General features: G+C 46.0%; 1 protein-coding gene across 1 annotated transcript in view; it reads left to right on the forward strand.

The window, feature by feature from the left end:
- The first annotated feature begins 5,639 nt into the window (after positions 1 to 5,639).
- DNAJC15 (DnaJ heat shock protein family (Hsp40) member C15) overlaps positions 5,640 to 18,260 on the forward strand; it is a 49,579-nt gene continuing 36,958 nt past the window's right edge. Inside the window, exon 1 of the mRNA XM_005308171.4 lies at positions 5,640 to 5,857. Coding sequence (XP_005308228.1) covers positions 5,756 to 5,857 — 102 coding nt within the window. The 5' untranslated portion in view covers positions 5,640 to 5,755. The remainder of the gene's footprint in view (positions 5,858 to 18,260) is intronic.

Raw genomic sequence — 18,260 nt, forward strand, 5'->3', positions numbered from 1 at the left:
GTGGCTGTAGGGTGACCAGATGTCCCGATTTTATAGGGACAGTCCCGATATTTGGGGCTTTTTTTAATATGGGCTCCTATTACCCCCCCCCCCCCCCCCCCCGATTTTTCACACTTGCTATCTGGTCACCCTAGGTGGCTGTGACCATGCAGCTGGCAGTGGCAAGATTTTTGGTAAGGGGCCTTCTTAGCACGGTAGGTAGCATGTCAGTCTCATAATTTAGAGGTCCCGAGTTTGATCCTCAGAGAAAGCTTTCTGAGGCTTTTGCTGGGGCCCTGGTCCATTCTGGCTGACCATCCCCTGCAGTTAGCTGGAGTGCAGCATTTCCTCTGCTGAGGTTCCCAGTGCTTGAGTGGCAGCAGAGCCCACATGTGTGAGCAGAAGCTGTCCAAGGTCTTGTGATGGGCTTCTCCACGATGGTCTAGTGGTCAAGCTTTGGTGTTTTCCCTGCTGCAGCCTGGGTTCAATTCCCAGTCAGGGAAGGCTGGTCCCCAGCAACTGCTTTCAGGCTGTGGCTAGTGTCTTGTTTTTCCTTTTCAAGTGTCTCTTTCTTTTCCCCTTTGTTCTCCTTCCCCATGCATCCTTTCAAATTCCATTCTCCAGGGCCTGGTCTGGAAGGGCCTTTGACCTGTCCTCTGGCCACTCCTCACCCTGCTGGCCATCTCACACATGTCCCAAGCTGGTCTCTAGCCTGGACACAAAGAGCCCTTTACCCTCTTCTCCCTAGTGGTAGGATTTGGCACTCTCACTACCACAGCCAGGGTTTAATTCTGGGTCAGGAAAAGTTGGTCCCTGATGATTGCTTTTATGCTGTTACCAGTGTTTTCTAGTGTCCTGTTTCTCCTTTTCAAGTGTCTCTTTCTTTTCTCTTTCATTCTCCTGGGGTAGCCAGTGTTACCAGCTTTGCTCTTTACTTTGGGGTATGCTCATTTATTAGGGTTACTCTTAAGGGGGGGCGGGATTCTGTACTTCTATCAATGTGCTGCTTGTCACTTATGTTCTCATACAGAGCTCGACTTCTCCCTGCTGCAAGTTCCCTCCCAATGGAGCTATCCTGCAGGACCTTGGTTACCCAAGGCTGGGTTCTTCCAGCCCCAGAATCAAACGAACACATACACACACACACATTAACAGAGCGCATCTGAGAGGACCAGGTTAATCAGCATTCCCAAGCTGACCCCTTATATGTCCCTGGACGCAGTAGGCTGGGTTGAGCAGCACTTTCATTCTGCCACCCTCATATGTCCCAGGTTCAGCACGTCCCTAGCCCCAGTTTCACGTTACAATTGTTCTGGTAGTAACCCACTTAATGAGCAAACCCCATAGGATTTTTGGGTGCTGCAGGGGTCTTTTAGTTTAGGTACGAGGAGCGTTGCTGCAGAGTGAATGAGGAAACCAAAAAACACCCACGAGCAGGGGAGAGAGAGAGAGAGAGAGGCAACCAGTTTAATCCTGAAAGTTATTTATTGCCAGGTAATAACCGTAGGGGAGCCAAACAAACAAAACAGTTATAATATTAAATCTAACTTAAATTTGATGATAAAAGTCAGGTTTAGAAAACTATAACTGATCACACAAGTCAAGGTCAGAAGGCTATACTTAGAGAGAGAGAGAGAGAGAGAGAGAGCTGGGTTCTCACCACTCCATGAAGCTTGAATTGATTGGGGGTCCCAGGTGGTGGTGGTAACTGAGGGTCCAGAGTGCTGGAACGCAGAGCCCCCAGCATGATCAGTCAGGAGAAGATGAAGTCCCAATGGAACTGATGCAGATTTTGGATCCAGGCATCACAACACTTACTTGAGCATGGGTAGGGGTTTTTGTAGAGAAACAACAATGGTTCAAGGAAGAACACTAGATTTGTTTATATGTAAACTGATGGCTCAAGGGAGTATACCAAAGCTGTTTTGCTCAGTCTAAACAATGGGAGATGATCATTTCTGGCTATGGGCGGTGTTCCTTGGAGGGAGCTCACAATGCAGTTAGGGAGCTTCACTATTTTGGATACCAATAAAGGATTTACACCTCTACCCCGATATAACGCGACCCTATATAATACGAATTCTGCTATAACGCGGTAAAGCAGTGCTCCAGGGGGGGCGGGGCTGTGCACTCTGGTGGATCAAAGCAAGTTCGATATAACGCGGTTTCACCTATAACGCAGTAAGATTTTTTGGCTCCCGAGGACAGCGTTATATCAAGGTAGAGGTGTATGACTAGAATTGGTCTGATAACTACTGAGCTGGGTGTGTGCAGGCGTGGGTTCATTAACATCTGGAGCAGAGATCCCCAATCATGCAGTGCTTCCCTGCTTTTCTGGTCCCAGAGTTCCGTGCAGTTCTTGCCTTGGAATCTCCGTATGCTAATGGAGATGCCTCTTTGTCCCATCTTCAATGCAAACAAGGCTAGAAGAGTTTCCTTAATCCTGTCATCCTTATCCCAGGGGTTTAGGTGTGTCTCACACTACCTTTTCATTGCTTTTTGTAAGTCTTTCTTTTGATGCAGATTTGGTTCAAACAGAGGCTGGGGGGAGGAGGGGGAAGGTCTTTCGTGAGTCAAACAGGCTGGGTTCTGCGCCCTGGTTCTCCAAGAACACAGAGCTGCTAGGTAACACCAGGCAGGCTGTTTTCCATGGCAGTGGACAAATGCTGTGATTTGAGAGACACAATGCAGTTAGCGCTGTATGTCCATTTCTTTTATTTAATAGGCCTCTTAAATGATTTCAACTTAAAGCTATGGGGCAAAATTGCAATGCAGTGGATCTCCACAGCAGTGTCTCTTCATTTCAAAACAAACTTAATCTCTTCTAAATTGATTCGAAAACTGGGGAGATCCTGCCTTTCCCAACGTTGCTAAGCTGCCGGGACACTGTAGACGTGAATCAGATGGCATCATCTCTGGACTGGCTTCTTCAAAACTTCCAGCAGAGGTTCCAAGAATTTGTTAAAGCCATCTTCCTGTTTGTAAGGAAGCCATTTGTTGTACAAGCAAATGGTACTTGGTGTGATCAAGCAAAAGCATACTTTCCAGATGTTGAAAAGCAAAACTACAGCTGGAGTTTACTGAATTACAAGCGGATGAAGTGCTTAAGGTGCGGCACACTGAAACGACATCTGAAACTTTCTGGACAACCCTTGTGCTGGACTCCATGTATCCACACTTGGGGAAGGTGGCATTTAACATTTTGACTATGTTTGGCTCAACATATTTGTGTGAGTCAGCATTCCCAACAACGAACAACAATAAATCGCATAATCGCTCCATTCTGACTGATAATCGTCTGTGCAATTGCCTCCGTCTTATCTTGACTGAACTCACTCCAAATTTCAAGGCCCTTGTACAGCAGAGGACTTTCCCCACTGATGGCAGTAGTATAATTATACATCATTCACACATACTTTATTTTAAATTTGTGTTGCTGTATAAAATTACATTTTCAGTAGTGATACTACAGTAATAACAGGTATGTCACAGTAATTATTTATGATTCTTTTGCTTAATACACATGTAGGTGGGTGTGTATTTGTTATTGGAAAGACTTGAATAATAAAAGATAAAGAGTTCATATGTACTAAGTATTATTTTCTTTCTAATACTGTTATATAAACCACAAGAGGCTGAAAAGTTTTGAATATGTTTATCTATATACAGATATGCCTACAATAATTGTATTTGACAAAACTCATTCAAAACTTAAAAGTTATCTGAAAGTGTTTTAATGCTATTTGACATTTTATCTAAGAACTTTTTCAAAGTCTCAGATGTAATATATTACACCTCTCTTGGGGGTTATTTTCAGGTTACACACAGTGGTTTGATTTTATTTTTCATTTAATGCAATAACATTAGAAGCAATAGGCCCTGGGTATATTTCACAGAATTGTAGGTGTTTGTTGAACAGGGGCACTTGCACAGTGAAAAATGTTACTCTGGAGTCTGGATCTTGACTATATCTTGACCAAGAAATTTGGACCTTAACAAAAAATAATTGACTAACCCTGGTCTAGATTTACAAGAGACTTGTGAAACTTAAGTATAAAAGTGTATATCATAGTTGACTAACTTGAAAGAAACACTTATGCATTTTTAGTCTCTTTCATTGTCTATGTTTTCCCTCAGACCAGTTTTTCTTGAATTTTTCATATTTATAAATGTTTTTTCTTTTTCTTCATCTTCCTCTGAAATCTTCTATCTAGGCCAAGATTTTTTTCCCTTCTGATTTGATTTGGCCTTTCTCTCCTGATCTCTTTACTTTCAGTGTTCTCTCTCCCCTCTCTGTTCCAGTTTCTACCTACCATTATCTCTCATCCCTTCATTTCTTCCTCTTGATCCTCCTTCCCCTCAATTGTCCTGGGATTTGGGAGAGTGAGCAGCTCATGTTGTGGGAGTGAATTACAGGGAATTTGAGTGTCACCTTCCAAATACAGGTTAATTGCCATCAAGGACACAAACTGCAAAATCCTCCCTGGCCTCAGGAAGGAATTACACCAAACCCTTAAAATCCACTGAGAGAGTCTTCCTGTCCTCATCCACCACAAATTAGTGAGGAGTCAGATAAAGGGTCTGGTAAAGTGAAAACAAACAGTTCCTAGATTTGTGCACATGGGAACAAGGTGTTCTCACTGGGGGGGCCTTTGGCTCAGGAATTTGCTTTCTGCTCTGGTGTGACATATCCTGAACCTGTTGACCGTCCTTCAGGGTGCAACGAGAGGCCTATCTAGGGGTGAAAGTAACTTAAAGGACTTACTGGTACTCCGGAGTCCTGAGGAGGGGGCGTGGCCTCAACCAGAAGATGTAAAGGCCCCTGGGCTCCGGCTGCGGCTGGGTGGCCCGGGGCCTTTAAATCACCCCTGCTACCACAGCGGAGCTCAGGGCCCTTTAAATCACCATGGGAGCCCTGCCGCCGCTACCCCAGGGTTCTGGCAGTGGGGCTCGGGTGGCACTTTAAAGGGCCCGGGCTCCCCACAGGGGCTGGAGCTCTGGGCTCTTTAAATCCCCGCCTGAGCCCTGGCATTGCTACCCCGGGGCTCTGGCAGCGGTGCTTGGGCGCCGCTTTAAGGGGCCCGGGAATCCAGCACAGCGTACTGGCTCTTGCCGGTACACCGTACCGGGTCGTACCGGCTTACTTTCACCTCTGGGCCTATCCCTTCTTTTGGGGATTGAGGAGTGGACATGTAGAAAGGTGATGTAATTTATCATGTGGGCATGGGAGTCTTAGTGGTGACAACACTTCACGATGAGCCATGTGTATTATTTTACATTTTTTTAAACATAACGATGTGAAAGGCACATTTTAAGATTTGGGGGGCAGGGAGACTCTGTGGGGCCAACCAGCTTGGGAGGGGGCAATCGCTGACTCTGGAAGGCACTAAATGCCCCATGGGGCTGTGGTCACAGGCCCTGACTACACTAGCAGCCTCTTTCTGTCCCCACCCCAGCCCAGTGACAGGGTCAGAGTGTGTCCTCTGAATGCCCCCTTTGGGTGCCCTCCTCCCCCCAGGGACTGGACTAAGTTTAACCCTTTCGGGCACCCCAGCCCCGCCTGGCTGCCTCACGCGCACACTCCACCCCTCTGACTCAGGCGGGGAGGTGCTTGCACAGGCGGCTGACGCCCGCACTTGGCCCCGCCCCTCACAGGAAGGGCGAGTGGGGGAGGGGCTGGCACGGCGCGAATCGCGCTTGTTTAGTGGTCTCCGCCCTCCGCGCGCGCTTGTCCCTAGCGGGGCCCCGTACGGCGCCCTCATTCTTTCGGCCAGTCATGGAAGGTGCCGGGGCCTCCTCGGAGACCCTGCGCTACGTTGAGTACGCGAGGGTCCCCGGCGGCGGCCGGCAGGGTGAGCCCGACATGGACAGGGGGCTGGTAAGTGTGGGGCAGGGAGCCCGCGTCTGTCGCGCTCCTTCCCCTCCCCCAGCCACTAGGATGGCGGTTACCGCTCCGCGCCCCCAGTCCGGCCCTTCTATGCCCGCCGCTTTGTGCCGCGGGGAAAGGGGCCCGAGTGGGACTCGCCGCCCGAGGTCACACGCGCCGCAGGCGTTAGGGATAAATCCTTGGCGCTGGCTGGAAAATTCCGGGGGGCAAAGGAGCCTGCCTGGTTCCCGGTGCCCGGCGCTGGGCACTGCGGGAAATCACGCTTGTGCGTGGCGGGGAACGCCGGCGTTAGGGGGTGGGAAGGAAAATACACCTGAGAGGGTAAATGGGTTAGTGACTAGTGTCGCTCTGGCACGTGTTCTGTGCCACCACTGCTAACACGCTACAGCTCCACCGGTGGGAGCCAAATTGGGAGCCTTGCCTTAGCTGGCTGCTATCGCCAAGAGTTTAAGCTTCATGTTGATTAAGACCTCAGTGCTGACCTGGTGCTTAAAAGGGGTGACTTGACTTGATTATAGTCTGTGAGTGTCTACAAATATTTAATAATAGGCTGTTTAGTCTAGCAGAAAGTAACACGATCCAACAGCAGGCAGTTGAAGCAAAACAACTTCAGATTAGAAATAAGGGGTAATTTTTTTTAACAGTGAGTGATAATTAACCATTGGACCAGTTTATCAAGCATCATGGTGGATTCTCCATCACTGACAATTTTTAACTCAAGATCGGATATTTGTCTAAAAGATCTGCTGTAGAAATTATTTAGGGGAAGTTCTATGGCCTGTGTTATACAGGAGATCAGACTAGATGATCACAATGGTCCCTTCTGGCCTTGGAATCTAGGGAAAAAAGCTTGTTTTGACAGTATGGGGCCTGTGTACACAGGAGTTTCCCCCACTTCTATTCCCTAGTAGAGACAGGGCCTAAGATTATTTTATTTGTATAACATAAAAGGCATTATCTGTAAAATTCTCATCTGATGTTTTAGTTTTATTACTTTCATTCTAAATTTAAATTATTTTCTGAGCTCTGAGAGTTACACTTAGGAAATTTAATTCTCATCAGACAGAGAGCCCATGAAGCACTGGGTAAATTGGGGAGTAAATGGCGGTAAAATGCCTGCTGAATTTTAGGTAATATGGTCTAGTGAAAAGATTTTGTACCCTTATCTTGTGTCTGTTTATGTGCGTTTTGGTGATCAGTTCATGGAACAGTGAAAAATAAAATTGAAGCAACTACATGGATCAGTTTTTAAAACATTGGCCACAGTTGGCATTACTGAAAGTAAACATGCTTCTAGTGCAATGGGGAAACTTTCACCACTTAAAATATGCCCTGTGATATGTTTTGCTCATGTCATTATTTGTGTTGCTGTAGCGCAAAGAATTTTTCTACTATGAAGGGACACTATCAATTTTTTAAAAATCACTTCTGTATGAATTTTTCATCCACTGTTATTACAAGTTAAGATTACTATAATTTTAGAGCTCCCCCCATCTCCTCATTTCTTCAGTAGATTCATTTTGTGTGCTTTTGACAGCACTTCATGTATAGTTAGGTTCATTGTTTTCTGTGTAGTCTCTCTTAGGGTTTTATAATACTGCCATCCATCATTGTAGTAGCTGAGTGCCTTCCACATAAAGTGAATAGCAATAGTAAAACTCCTAGTGGATTTGGTAGTCTCTGGTTCCTCTTCCCTTTCTGGAGAGGGGAGACCAAACTCCACTTCGGGTATTGTGTGTTGTGCTTGTGTTGGTTGTTTCATTGTGTGTGTTTTTGTTTTGTTTTTTGTTTGTTTGGTTTTTTTGGGGGGGATGATGATGTGAATGTCTTTCTTGCTATGGTAAAACAAAGAGGCAAGTTTTGCAGTATTTTCTAGAGAGGGTCAGACTCAGGATTCACCTAATCCCCTTTAGAAGTTCATTCCATAGAGTCTATGCCAGGGGTCGGCAACCTCTGGCACACAGCTCACCAGGATAAGCACTCTGGTGGGCTGGGCCAGTTTGTTTACCTGCCGCGTCAGCAGGTTCGGCCGATTGCGGCTCCCACTGGCCACGGTTCGCCGTCCCAGGCCAATAGGGGTGGCGGGAAGCCGCGGCCAGCACATCCCTCGCCCGCGCCGCTTCCCGCTGCCCCCATTGGCCTGAGACAGCGAACCGCGGCCAATGGGAGCCGCGATTGGCCGAACCTGCCGACGCGGCAGGTAAACAAACTGGCCTGGCCCGAGCCACGTGCCGACCCCTGGCATAGACGGTTCCCCTCAGCTGAGGATCCCTTTGTTCCCAGCTCTCATGTGCTTCATCCTGGGTTTTGTGATCTGCATTGTCCTTGCACTGCTGTCAGAGTGGATCATAGATAGAAATTCAGTTAATGTAGCTAGGATTGATGCATTAATTGCTTTGACGATTAGCATCAGAGCCTTAAAGTGGCATCTGAAACTGAGTAGATGTGAGTGTAGGGATTTGAAATCAGGCCTTACATGCTCATGGTGATCTAGAACCTGGAGAAAGCGGGCAGCCATGTTTTGTACTATTTGAAGCCAATCCATTGTCTTCACATTCAGCCATAGGTGCTGAAACTAGGAGTGCTGGGGGTGCTGCTGTAGCTCCTGTCTTGAAATAGTAATAACCAAAATACATGGTTTCAGTCTTCAGTATCCACACTATAAAAATTGTTCCAGTATCACTGCATTTTGCTCCAGTGAATGGCAGTATTCCAGCCTAGAGCTGAAAAATGAATGGATCACTGTGGCCAGGTCCTTGTTGGAAAGGAAGGGTGGAAGTTTCCTAGAGTGCTGGAGGTGAAAGAAGGCATTTTTATTCACTGATGCTACCTGATCATCCAAGCTTAGTGAGAAGTCAGATTTTAGAAGGTGGCTTTGCAGTGATTCAATGAATAGGGGTTGCATGCCTTCAATGGATGGTGTCGACTGTATCTCAGCTAGTTCTTCAAAAAGTTTCATCATTTTCAGTCTTGCTTGGCATTCGTTTGAATCAACTACACTTAATCTAAGAGCTGATGTTCTGTAGGCTTTGTGATATCTTAGTGAGGATGGTTGCATCAGTGGTGAAAAATCTTGTAGCTGAGTGTCATCATTAGGGCTCAAATTCAGTCCATTTTGGTCAATTTCACGGCCAGGGGATTTTAAAATTAGTCATTTTCTGTTTACATCTGAAATTTCACAGTGTTGTAACCGTGGGAGTCCAAACCCAAAAGGCGGTCAGGGTTGGGGGGAGGCTGGGTCACAAGGTTATTGTAGGGGGGTAGTGGGATTGCCACCCTTACTTCTGCCTTCAGAGCTGGGCAGCTAGCTCTAAAGCCAGTGCCACCAGCACAGAAGTGTGGGTCATCAGGTCTGGGGGGTGGGTTTTCTGGTCTGGTTTTCCTGACAGTCTCCCGTCCCAGTGTTTGGAGGGGTGACAGCTGGAGATGCAGCCTCACCATGTTGGGGGTTGACTGCTGCAGCCAGGGGAGGTTCCTGGAGGTATGTCTGACCTGCCCTGAGAGCAGCCCCTGCCAGGGAAGAGAAAGTCTTGTCCTGCCTCATCCCCAGCTGGGACTAACAGCTGGAGCCCTGCACAGGGTAGGAGCCCCTGACTGGGCACCAGATTTCATGGAGAAAATCAGATTCATGGTTCATGAGGCATTTTTCACAGCCATGAATTTAGTAGGGCTCTAGTCATCAGCATATTATTGGCAGCTGAGCCCATAGTATGTCACTATTTCTCCCAGTGGTTTTGTATATATTGAAAAGCAGACGGGGTGATCTGAATCTCTCTGGGATTCAGCAGGTGAGAGCCTATGGAGAGAAGGAGTAATTAGACATCACTATTCTGAGGTCTGTTGGAGAGGAATGATTCAAGTGACTGTAGTGCTGTACCATCTACTCCTGTTATGCCAGTTAGGCAGGTTAGCATTATCTTGTGGTTTGGCGTGTAGCAGAGAAACCCAGCAATATGAACATGGGCATTTTGCCTGTGTCCGTACCATGTCCATCTTTTAGGGCCACTAGGACTGTCTCTGTGCCCTAGCTTGAATCTGACTGAAGCATCCAGGATCCTGGCCATCACATTATGTAGGAGCTTGATGGTTACTACTTTCTGAATTATTTTGTCCAGGAATGGGATTTTGGAGACAGGATGAGGTCTCCAGGGTCGAGTGATGACTTCTTGAGGATTGAGCTAGTTATTCATTTTTCAAAGAGTTTGACTGATACTGCTCTCTAAAGGAGGTTTTAATAGAATATATTGGTCAGCTTCCCCTGTTTCAGCATGAAAGACGCACACAAATGTGTGAGAGAGATGTTTCTAAAAATAGGAAAATGTGATTGTAGAATTACAGAAATTGGCATGGGACTTGCCAGATGGGGTACCTGAAACTACTTCTCTTTCACTTTTTGAAACTGATTAGATTTCAAGTTTATTTCTTTTACAGTTAATTCAAAATCAAACTAAGGGACATGCCTAAGTCAACTTTGATTTCAAAGGGACTACTTACATATTTAAAGTTAAGCACATGCTTAAGTACCTTGCTGAACTGGGTCCTAAGCCAGTATCAATAGCCAAATCTTGTCAGTTCTGATGGGCCAGATCAGTGCTTTCTCTTTCCCTGTCCTTTGCCATAGACTTTAGCCACTTAAAGGCCTAAAAAACAGTAACACAAGAAGTCCACTTCTGTGTGTGAGAGAGACGGTGTGTGTGTTGGGGGAATGTGTGAGTGGTTGTGTATGTTGGGGGACGTATGTATGTCCGGGGAGTGTGTGTGAAAGAAAGAGACAGAGTGTGTGTGTGTGTATGTGTATGTGTATGTGTGTGTAAGAGAGAGAGAGTGAGTGTGTGTCAGGTGACTGTGTGTGTTAGCATGCTGTCTCTTTAAGCAGAGCACTCACCAGCCTGAACACTTGTTCAGATAGTGGTAGGCAGCAGCCACTCCTGAGCCAAAGGCTGGTGCAAAGACAGGCACCCGCCCCTGCTCAGTGTAGACCAGGTTCACCGGCGTGAGGGACGGGGAACCCAAACATTAGCCCTCTGCCCCCTGGCTCTGCGCAGCAGATCAGGAGGTTCCTGAGGCTCCCAATCCGGAGCAGCTTGACGCTCCTTAAGTGTGGCTGCACATAGCTCTGCGTGGTCCTAGTGCTGGGGAGAGCAGGATGCCACGTTAATATTTCGTTTCCATGATTCCGTCCATGTTCTTACTAATGTGAATTTCATAGTGCCCTACTCATAGGATTCAAGGCTCCATGCTTTGACTCTTCTGTGTAAACTGATATGTCCTAAAAAATTAATGTAGAGACTGGTTTTACATTAGTATCAGGTGGTTCTGTTAGTACAGGGCCATTGTTATTCCTGCACAATAGTCCTGCAATAAAACTTTACATGTGGCCGGAAATTCGATATAGTCGTGTTTTACTTTTTCTTTCCTCTAATCCCTTCATTGAATGGAACATCACAGAATTATGGATTACAGAAATTTTACATTTATAGATATTTCTTCAATTGTTCTCCATGTCCACTGAGGGGAGGACAAGAAGCGATCTGGCTTAATGTGCATCAAGGGAGATTTAGGTCAGATATTAGGAAAAACTTTCTAATTACGAGGATAGTTAAGTACTGGAATAGGTTACCAACGGAGGATGTGGAATTCCTGTCAATGGAGATTTAGAAGAACAGGTTTGAGAAACATCTGACACCATAAGTGCCGACGCTGTGGGTGCTACAGGGCTGGACCGCTCATGGGGAAAAAAAACAGTGGGTGCTCAGCATTCACTGGGAGCCCTGTGGATCAGTGCCTGCCCCTTCCCTGCCCAGGGCCTCCTGCCTGCTGGAGGCCCACCAATTAGTGCCTCCCAGTGCCTCCCAATGTAGGAGGGGATGGGGGGAGATGGAGGAGCGAGGACAGGAAGAAGTGGGGAGGAGCATAAAGTGGTGGGGGGTGTAGCCACAGGTGGACCTGGGCGGGCCACGGGCTACCTATTTAGTATCCAACAAGGCCCACCCTAATCGAGGCCGAAGCCCCTTGAATCCACAAGCTGGGACTCCCGACCCTGGCTTTGTGTCTGTTGGCCTGGCTGCGTCCCTCTCCTGCTGGTGCTGCACACTGCTGCCCCAGTCTCTGGCCTCTGCGCCTGGAGTGTGCCTTGTTGGGGTGGGTTTGGGCAGGGCTAGCGCTGAGGCCAGAGACTGGGGCAGCAGCGCACAGCGCCGACAGGAGAGGGAAGTGGCTGGTCGGGCAGACGGACACCGAGCCGGGTTGGGAGGGGCAGGTGGATGGAGCTCAAGCCCCAGTGGACCCCTCCCCCCTGCCCTATGGGCACACCCCACAGTCTTTGTGCCCCTGGCAGCCTCATCTTCGGGTGCCTGCTGAGTGCTAAGGGCCAGCTAGAGGGGGTAGGGGGGAAATAGGTGCCCCTTCCCTGCTACCACCCCCCCACCTTTGCCCGCCCACCCAGTTTCCTTGTCCGAGCTATGCTGGGACTTGGTAGAGGCTTGGAGCAAGGGGTGCAGTGAGGGCTGGGCAACCCCCGGCAACTCAGTAAGTCGGCGCCTATGTCTCTCGCATCTGGTCTAGGTATAGTTGTCTCTGCCTCAGCCCAGTGAGATGGACTTCACTAGATGACCTCTTGAGCTTCTTTCCAGCCCTTTGTTTCTGTGATTCGTTACTGCTGTTAATGCAACACAGTAGATTGAGAATTTGTGGAGAGAGGAATTAAATCATTGCATCTTTTTGTTGTTGTGTTATAGAATAAAAGCTGTTGAATAATACATCTTTAAAGGGTCATGAGTTGGCCTCTGTACACTTGCAGTATATGAAGTTGTTTGAATTGATATAATGGAAATAACATTTATTTAGGGGGGTAAACACTTTTTCATCCTTTATTTATTACCTAGCAGTGTGTTCTGTCATGTCTGAAGCAGCCTTTCTAATCTCTCTCTTCTGCTCTGCATTTCTTAAAAAAAAAAAAAAAAATCTAGCCTTTGCTGATTCAGCAACACTTTCCTTGCTGTTGTCTGAATCCAAAAAGCTTTGTTATTGTACATTGAACTAAATAGTAAGAATAAAAATACTGAGATCAGCACAATAGGATATATCAGTGATTAACCCAGGAGAGCTGATGCACTAAAAAAGAAAGAAGTGTTTGTGGGTCAGCTGCTTTTGTCTTCTGTTCCATTACAGCTTCATACATCTTTGACATTAATTTGTTACTTGGCTGTTAAGGGAATACTTTAAATGTAGCTACATCTAAAGCCTATATTTTACAAATTCCTTAACAGTACACATTTCAAAATGTAAACCTTAAGTAAGCATGCTGTTGAAAGTTAATGACCCTTTATTCATACAGTTTCTACTATGCTGCATGTATAACTTATTTTCAAGCAATAAGAGGAAAAAATAGTTTGGTGGTACTAGTCTCATATAACATAAATCTCTTTGTCCCCTTGAGAGTGCTAGTAAATTGCCTTTTAACATCAACAAGAAATCTGTGAGCTTAATTCAAGATTTGTGCTTTTGATATCAGTAATACTTAGCACATTACAGTTTCAAAGCAGTGTAGAAACTGATTATTCTTTAAAATATCCAGCTGAGATAAGTGGGTACAGATGGGGACACAAAGGGAAGGCTAAACGATTTACTCCAGGCTACTCATTGAGTCATTAGAGGTACTTGGAGTTACTGTTCATTCTACTGGACCTCATGATCTGTCATTTAATGACACAGTATTTTTATGTATAGATTTAGATTGATCTTGGGTCATGTGGAAGAATATAGAATTATCAACTTAGATTTTTAGTGGATTTTTCTACAGTAGAAACTTCAGTTTAGCACTAAAAATACTGAAATAACAGTTGAGTCCTTGATTAGTGTATGGAAGATTTCAATAATATACTTCCATAGTGTGCCTAAACCAGTTCAATTGAGTGACTCTTTAATTTTTATTTAAGAAATCTGTACCCATTTTTATCCAGCAAACTAAAAAATTATACCATGAGCTGTTTATCAGATTTTTTTCAAGATACAGTTAACCTGGATATTTCTGAACCTCCATTCACAACTTCTGAAAAATTGTAACATTCCACATTAGAACTGGTGGTGTTTATCAGTTGTCTGGAAAAGTGAACAGTAAAGTGGCAATTTAACAGATGAAAAAATATTTTGCTTATTCAAGAATAAATAAAACTGAGGAATTTCAGAGGGACCTAACAAAGTTAGGCCAATATCCAGCACAATGGCAGGTGACATTTAATTTTGACAAATACAAAATAATAAACATTGGATGGAATAAAGAGAACTACTCTCACATGTTGCTGGGCTCTTAACTCAGAAAAAAGATGTGGCTGTTACTTGGACAGTTCAATGAAAGTCTTTACTTAGTACACAGCAAAACAAAAAGGATACTAAAAATAGTATAATGCAATTATGTATCAGTATGATGCCTTCTCCTGAAATACTGTGTCAAGTTCTGGTCACCTATCTCAAAAGAGATAGCAGAAATAGAAGAGGTTCAAAAACGGCTGTGAAGTGATTAAAGGCCTGACGAGACTTCTGTGTGACACATGGTTGAAAAGATTGTGACTATTACATTTAAAGAGGAGATAAATAAGAGGGAATATAAAAATAATAAATGGTATGGTGAAAGTAAATTGGGTGCTCCTGTTTACCCTTCTCCATAGTACAAGGGGAAATTTCATGACACTAAATAACTGTAAAACTGATTATAAACTTTTTTTACACAATTAACATGTGAAACTTTATGCTAACATTGAGACCAAAAGCCTAATTACATTCAAAGTAGGATTAGATATTTAAATAGATAATGAGAATGTTGACAGTTACAGAAAAACTAAATGAAATATAGGAAGAAAACCTCTTTTAGGACCGATATAAGTCCCATGCTTCAAGCAGAATCCAATGACTAATTGATAGAGGTTAGGCAGAAGCCTCTCTTGTTGGCGGTTATTAAATATTTGTCTATGAAGTTTAATACACCTTTCTCTGAAGCATCCATTACTGGCCATTGTCAAAGATAGGATACTGTAATAGATGGACCACTGACTTGGTATAGCGGTTTCTATGATTTTCCTCCCCCCCCCCCCTCGCCCCAATCCCTCCAATTCTGATCTTTACGGGGGGGGGGGGTGGAAATCCCATCTGTCTCCAAAAGTTTCAGAGCTCTAATGACTTGCCTGGGGAGTCAGAAGGAATGGGGTCTCAAGGTATGAAACAAAACAAAGACTGCAGGCTGATGCTTGCCAGGAGGAATAGGAGCCAGGAGGACAAGTCAAGGGCTCCCTTTGAAGCAGGAAGACAAAGGTAGCTGCTTTGGGGAAGGACATCGAGTTTCAAAAATACACCCCCACGAGCTTTCTCTCAGCTTCTGTGCCCCATGTGGAGGTAGTGGGAGGGAAAACAAGAGCTTCCCGAACTTTTTGCCTTGATTGGGTCTGTCTGAGGGACAGAGGACCTAGAAGGCCCTAAGGCAGTATTATACTCCCAGCTGCATTGTAGATCTCCCAGGCTGGATAGACTAATGCACTAGCTCTGTTCAAGCTAGTGTGCTAAAAAGAGCAGTGTGCACATGGCGGCATGGGCTAGCCACCAAAGTACAGACCTAGGGTGGTTGGCTCAGCCTTGTACTTGAGAAGCTAGGTCACACCATCTCCCATGCTACAACATTCATGTTGTTTTTTGAATCTGATAGCTGAAGCACAGATAGTATGTGTTTGTTCAGGCTGGGAGGCTCCCAGCTGCAGGGTAGACATATCTCTGTAGACCCTATTTTATCCCTGTGACCTCAGCTGTAGCTGATGCTGATTGCACTGGGGAAGGAGTACCAAAGGTTGGGAGTTCTCCCAGTTATTATTGTGTAAGTCTAGGGCAGGGATCGGCAATCTTTGGCACGCAGCCCGCCAGGGTAAGCACCCTGGTGGGCCGGGCCAGTTTGTTTACCTACTGCGTCCACAGGTTCAGCCTATCGCAGCTCCCAGTGGCCGCGGTTCGCCGTTCCAGGCCAATGGGGGCGGCGGGAAGCGGCGGCCAGCAGATCCCTCAGCCCTTGCTGCTTCTCGCAGCCCCCATTGGCCTGGGATGGCGAACCGTGGCCAGTGGGAGCCGCGATCAGCCGAACCTGCGGACGTGGCAGGTAAACAAACCAGGCCCACCAGGGTGCTTACCCTGGCGAACCGTGTGCCAAAGGTTGCTGATCCCTGGTCTAGGGACTGTGCCTGAGTTAATACTCCCTTTCCTAATCCCAGAAATTCTGTCATAATGAGATTCCTGTGCAAAGCCCTAATGCAAACTTTATTCCATTCATAATCACAATCCAACCACCCATTTTTTTTAATTAATATTATAGGGTTTACTGTTATCTGTGTCCTTTTAAACTAAATTGGAGTTTTACTGTGTGAATTATTTCAAGTAACCCTAGCAGAATGGTTTGCATGTCATTTTATATTATCTCCCGTGAAAATGTTTTAGCAAATCACATAATTGTGACATGCTAGTAAGTCAGTTTTAAGCTAAACATGAAGTTTTGTCAGAGGTTAAGTAATGCCACAGAACAATGAAAGCTGTTTCATTTTCCAGTGTTTTCAGTGTTTCTAATTTCATGCATTAAAATGTATCCAAGATTTTATTACATTTTTACACACTGCACGTATTAAGTATCAGAGGGGTAGCCGTGTTAGTCTGAATCTGTAAAAAGCAACAGAGGGTCCTGTGGCACCTTTGAGACTAACAGAAGTATTGGGAGCATAAGCTTTCGTGGGTAAGAACCTCACTTCTTCAGATGCAAGTAATGGAAATCTCTAGAGGCAGGTATATAACTCACCCAGCAATATCATCAATTTATCCAGCTACACACTCAACCCAGCAGAAGAGTCTGTCCTATCTCGGGGACTCTCCTTTTGCCCCAGCACCCCCACGAACATGATACAGTTCTGTGGTGATCTGGAAGGCTACTTTCGCCGCCTCCGACTCAAAGAATACTTTCATGATAACACTGAACAGCGCACTGATACACAGATACCCTCCCACCAACAACACAGGAAGAAGAACTCCACATGGACTCCTCCTGAGGGTCGAAATGACAGTCTGGACCTATACACAGAATGCTTCCGCCGACGTGCACAGGCAGAAATTGTGGAAAAACAACATCGCTTGCCTCATAACCTAAGTCGTGCAGAACGCAATGCCATCCACAGCCTCAGAAACCACCCTGACATTATCATCAAAGAGGCTGATAAAGGAGGTGCTGTTGTCATCATGAACAGGTCTGACTACCAGAAGGAGGCTGCCAGACAACTCTCCAATACCCAATTCTACAGGCCGCTTTCCTCAGATCCCACTGAGGAATACACTAAGAAACTACACCATCTACTCAGGACACTCCCTACACTAACACAGGAACAAATCAACATACCCTTAGAGCCCCGACCGGGGTCATTCTATCTACTACCTAAGATCCACAAACCTGGAAATCCTGGACGCCCCATCATCTCGGGCATTGGCACTCTCACTGAAGGACTGTCTGGATATGTGGACTCCCTACTCAGACCCTACGCCACCAGCACTCCCAGCTATCTCCGTGACACCACAGATTTCCTGAGGAAACTACAATGCATTGGTGACCTCCCGGAAAACACCATCCTAGCCACCATGGATGTAGAGGCTCTCTACACAAACATCCCACACACAGATGGAATACAAGCTGTCAGGAACAGTATCCCTGATGATGACACAGCACAACTTATTGCTGAACTCTGTGACTTTATCCTCACGCACAATTATTTCAAATTTGGTGACAATATATACCTCCAGACCAGTGGCACCGCTATGGGCACCCGCATGGCCCCACAATATGCCAACATTTTTATGGCTGACCTGGAACAACGCTTCCTCAGCTCCCGTCCACTCATGCCCCTTCTCTACCTACGCTATATTGATGACATCTTCATCATCTGGACCCATGGGAAGGAGGCCCTGGAAGAATTCCACCATGCTTTCAACAGCTTCCACCCCACCATCAACCTCAGCCTGGACCAATCTACACGGGAGGTCCACTTCCTGGACACCACCGTACAAATAAGCGATGGCCACATTAACACCACCTTATACCGAAAACCCACCGACCGCTACGCCTACCTTCATGCCTCCAGCTTCCACCCCGGTCACACTACACGATCCATCGTCTACAGCCAAGCACTGAGGTACAATCGCATCTGCTCCAACCCCTCAGACAGAGACCAACACCTACAAGATCTTCACCAAGCATTCTCAAAACTACGATACCCACACAAGGAAATAAAGAAACAAATCAACAGAGCCAGACGTGTACCCAGAAGCCTCCTGCTACAAGACAGGCCCAGAAGAGAAACCAACAGAACTCCACTGGCCATCACCT

This window comes from Chrysemys picta, chromosome 1 (genome assembly GCF_011386835.1).
Source record: "Chrysemys picta bellii isolate R12L10 chromosome 1, ASM1138683v2, whole genome shotgun sequence".
NCBI classification, from domain to species: Eukaryota; Metazoa; Chordata; order Testudines; family Emydidae; genus Chrysemys; species Chrysemys picta.